Below are 3,622 nucleotides of genomic sequence, written 5' to 3' on the forward strand. Positions count from 1 at the left end.
TATATATATATATATATATACGGAAAAAATGTTTCAAATATTAAACATTGCTATCAAAAATATATTTCTCAAAAATGTTATAACTTGTAAAGGATTTCATATATCATCAAATCCACCTACTCGAAAATTAAAAATTCTGAAACATACCTCTCGAGAGGTGCTTAAAACATCTCTTGGGAAATCTAAAAATTTAATTATCTGGATTCAACGTCTATCCTATAAATTCAAGACCCTTTAAAGATTTTAAATTCTTATAGAATCGCATAGAACGTAGGGTCATTAATAAATAAGACAATATACTAAGTTATTTGTAACGAAAATTAATAGTTATTGGCTATTATATTATAATTTTATGAAATATTTATTCAATTAAATATTTAAGATTTTCAAATTTTGATTAAATTGTTAGAAATTTATAACCTACTATTATTATGATTTTTTTTTAATTGTTCCACCTTAGATTAAAGTTACCTTATCTTTCAAAAAGTCTACAATAAACTGTCTATTCTCTCTCACTTCATATTTATCTAGGGTGCACTTCCTATCTATCATATGCACGCAAGTTTTGGTCGACACCAAAGCATTACCCATAATTTTACATAAGGAGTGAAGTCGCTTTTTTATGATTGTTTACATTTACAACAGGTGGAAGAGAGCTATTTCTGACCTTTGCTGGTGAGACTGAAGCTACGAAGTCTATAACTATCCTCATCCTCGCCTTCCTCCCGTGGTGGCATCTGAGACGAGACGTCAGGCACATCCAGGAAGGCGTTGCTCTTCCTCTGATGCGAATAGTGCATGCTTTGTCCCCTTCGGCTCCCTCGTCTTCTGATCCCCGGACTGACGTCATTCTCGGTCAGTTTGGGTTCGCTGCTACAGTGAGCTGACTTCATACTAGCTCCCTCATGATGATGGTGATGATGATGAGCGGCCGCTGAAAGCGACAAGATTATAGATATTAATACACTACTCAATATCGGATATAAATATACAGACTTCGTCAAAAATATATAATATAGTTAACGGATTCCAATAACGGTACCTATCACATTCACATTAACACATATATTGCAATGTATACGAGTACATGAATATTTTTGTATAATCATTGTATATTATTGTATAATATTATTGTAAAATATCAAATATCAATATTAATGAAAAAAATGTTAAATAGTTATTATTATATATGACAAATAAAATATAATTACTTGTAAAGAACGTTTACAAATAAAAAATAAAAAGTTACTATATCGCTTAATAAAAATAAAAAGCACAAAAAGAATTTAATAATTTTACTATTTTAAAGCTGCTCTCTGTTTCTGAATTTGATTTGTGCATGCATTTTATACATAAACGTGAAAGACCTACTCGTATCAAGAGCTTTTGTCTATAAAAAGTTTAATTTGTAACAAAAATATATTTTTCAATATTTTTAATATTTTATAATTTAATGTCACAACAATAGATTGTATAATAGGAAAAATATGAATATATTTCAATGAATTATAAAATTATTTTTAAAATAAATCATTAGTAATGTGAACAAGGCAGAATAAAAACTTCTTTTTCGACCGCATGTCGACCCAGCTTTTTATCAGCAAAGCGCTTGAGAATAAAGCAAAGAACAGAGCATTTTTCAAAGGCACTACACCTATTACATTGCAAAGTCGACGCGTGAAAAGTCAAGTGATTTAATACAACCTAGAGAGCCAGGAAATGAAATTAAACGACGCGAGAAGGAAAAGAAAGGTGAACTCAGAATCGTTTACGAATATTTACTCCACTTAATCGCTAAGTTTATTCAGCAGACAAATTTTCCCGTTTTATCAATTTCAAGAAAATAGGATCTCTCACGTTCCAATGTTATTGCGATTAAAGCTTTCAAAGAAAGAAGCTTTGAAACAGAAGCTGAGTCTTCCGCGTCTGTAATATTAAAACAACGAAGTCAAGCCATTTAATCCAATATTAAATTCTATAATATCTAAAATTACTTAATTTAACAACTAATTTTATAATATCTTATTTATAGTAAATAAATAATAGTTTATGTTAATAATTTATGTAGTACGATTTAATTAAATTGATATACTATATTTCTAGTAATTTTAACATCTTCGGTAATTTTAAATAATTTCAAATATATATTTTCAAGTATTATGCAAATAATTTTTTGTTATAATATCAAATTAAAAATGCTAATTATTAAAAAAAATATTTAAATAACAATGACTTGTTAAGCAAGTAAATAATTTGCTTATTTCTACCGCTCGGCGCTCTCTTGACACATTATACTGAAATTCTAGCTCTTTGTTCCTTAATTAAGATTTAACAGTCTTGTTTGTATTACATCTACGTACAAGCAACACGAATTATCACTCTAATTCCTGTTTCCTATTAATACACATTTCCGTGTTTCAACGTGCATACGAAACGACGAAAACGCCAACGTATTTAGCGATGAAACTGGTTTCTAGACTTGCAAAGATATACGTAATACTGTACGGTGAGACGTGTTTGGGCTGTCAGTGACCTACTAGCCAAATCCACGTCCGAGAATAGCGACCGCCAATGATTTCAAGAACTCTCGTCAGACTCTAGAACGTGTGTTACACCAGTGCAATATCGATACACTTTGCTTTTTCATCAGGAAGGATCGTACGTCATCAATGACGTTTCTACAAGTTCATCGGATACTGCATTCGGTCACCGTACCACGTAATCTTGTTGCACAGCCTTTGGGGAACAGAACCGATACTAATCTTCAACTACTTTAAATATGAGTACAGAAATTAACGAGTTTATTCATATCATGTTACAACCCTTTAAATTCTCAAATCTTTGGATTCTTCTGGGAATTAAATACATGTCTCAATGAGGTTAGCCTGGCGCAATGAATAAATTACTTATTCATTCCCCATTCCTACCATTATTATCATTACCTTGAGCAGCGGCTCGGCGTCGGATGCTTTTATTTCCGCCGGAAACACGGGCGCTCTGGGATCTTGTAGCCGGTCTCCGTCTTCTCGTAGGTGTACTGCCATCCGGCGTTCCGCTTCCACTGTCTCTTTCTCCTCTTTCTCTCTCACGAGCTCCCGAGGGTGGCATTGCTTCCAACATCTGTTCCATGCTGGAAAATCCTGGAGCACAAATCGAAGCCGATCTGGTTTTTCGGCGAAAAGAGTCTTCTGCCATTCTTTCAAGTCACCACAGCCACTACTATCCCTCCCTTCCCTAAACCTGATCACTACTCGGATTTTTCGTTTTATATTGATTATCTTTTACGATTTTCTCAGTAATTGCGTCCTTCTTCGTGTATTAATACCGAATCTTGCTATGACTTTGTAAAATTATATTTTATTTACAATCAAACACAAATTATGTTGATTCGTATTACTCGATTATATCAGGCACTGTTTTTATCGTAAGTTTTCCACACTTAAACACAAACAGTTGTAAAAGTTTTTGCACTATTTCTTTCCAACTTGAAGTTCTTCGCAGGAAATTTTTCGCTGCGTCTGATTTCCGGAATGTCTTTTCAAATGTCGTAAACCTTCCATTCGTGGAATTCAATTACCGGAAAAGATATCAATTTCAGAAAAATGTCGACAGGATATCCAGA

General features: G+C 32.7%; 1 protein-coding gene across 1 annotated transcript in view; it reads right to left on the bottom strand.

Moving 5' to 3' along the window:
- Rgk3 (Rad, Gem/Kir family member 3) overlaps nucleotides 1–3,319 on the bottom strand; it is a 34,059-nt gene extending 30,740 nt beyond the window's left edge. Inside the window, exons 1-2 of the mRNA XM_018552028.1 lie at nucleotides 2,943–3,319; nucleotides 668–934 (exon numbers count right to left, since the gene is read on the bottom strand). Of these exons, the coding sequence (XP_018407530.1) occupies nucleotides 668–934; nucleotides 2,943–3,195 (520 nt within the window). The 5' untranslated portion in view covers nucleotides 3,196–3,319. The remainder of the gene's footprint in view (nucleotides 1–667; nucleotides 935–2,942) is intronic.
- Between the last annotated feature and the right edge of the window lie 303 nt (nucleotides 3,320–3,622).

This window comes from Cyphomyrmex costatus, unplaced genomic scaffold (assembly GCF_001594065.2).
Source record: "Cyphomyrmex costatus isolate MS0001 unplaced genomic scaffold, Ccosl1.0 scaffold10, whole genome shotgun sequence".
In the NCBI taxonomy this organism is placed as follows: domain Eukaryota; kingdom Metazoa; phylum Arthropoda; class Insecta; order Hymenoptera; family Formicidae; genus Cyphomyrmex; species Cyphomyrmex costatus.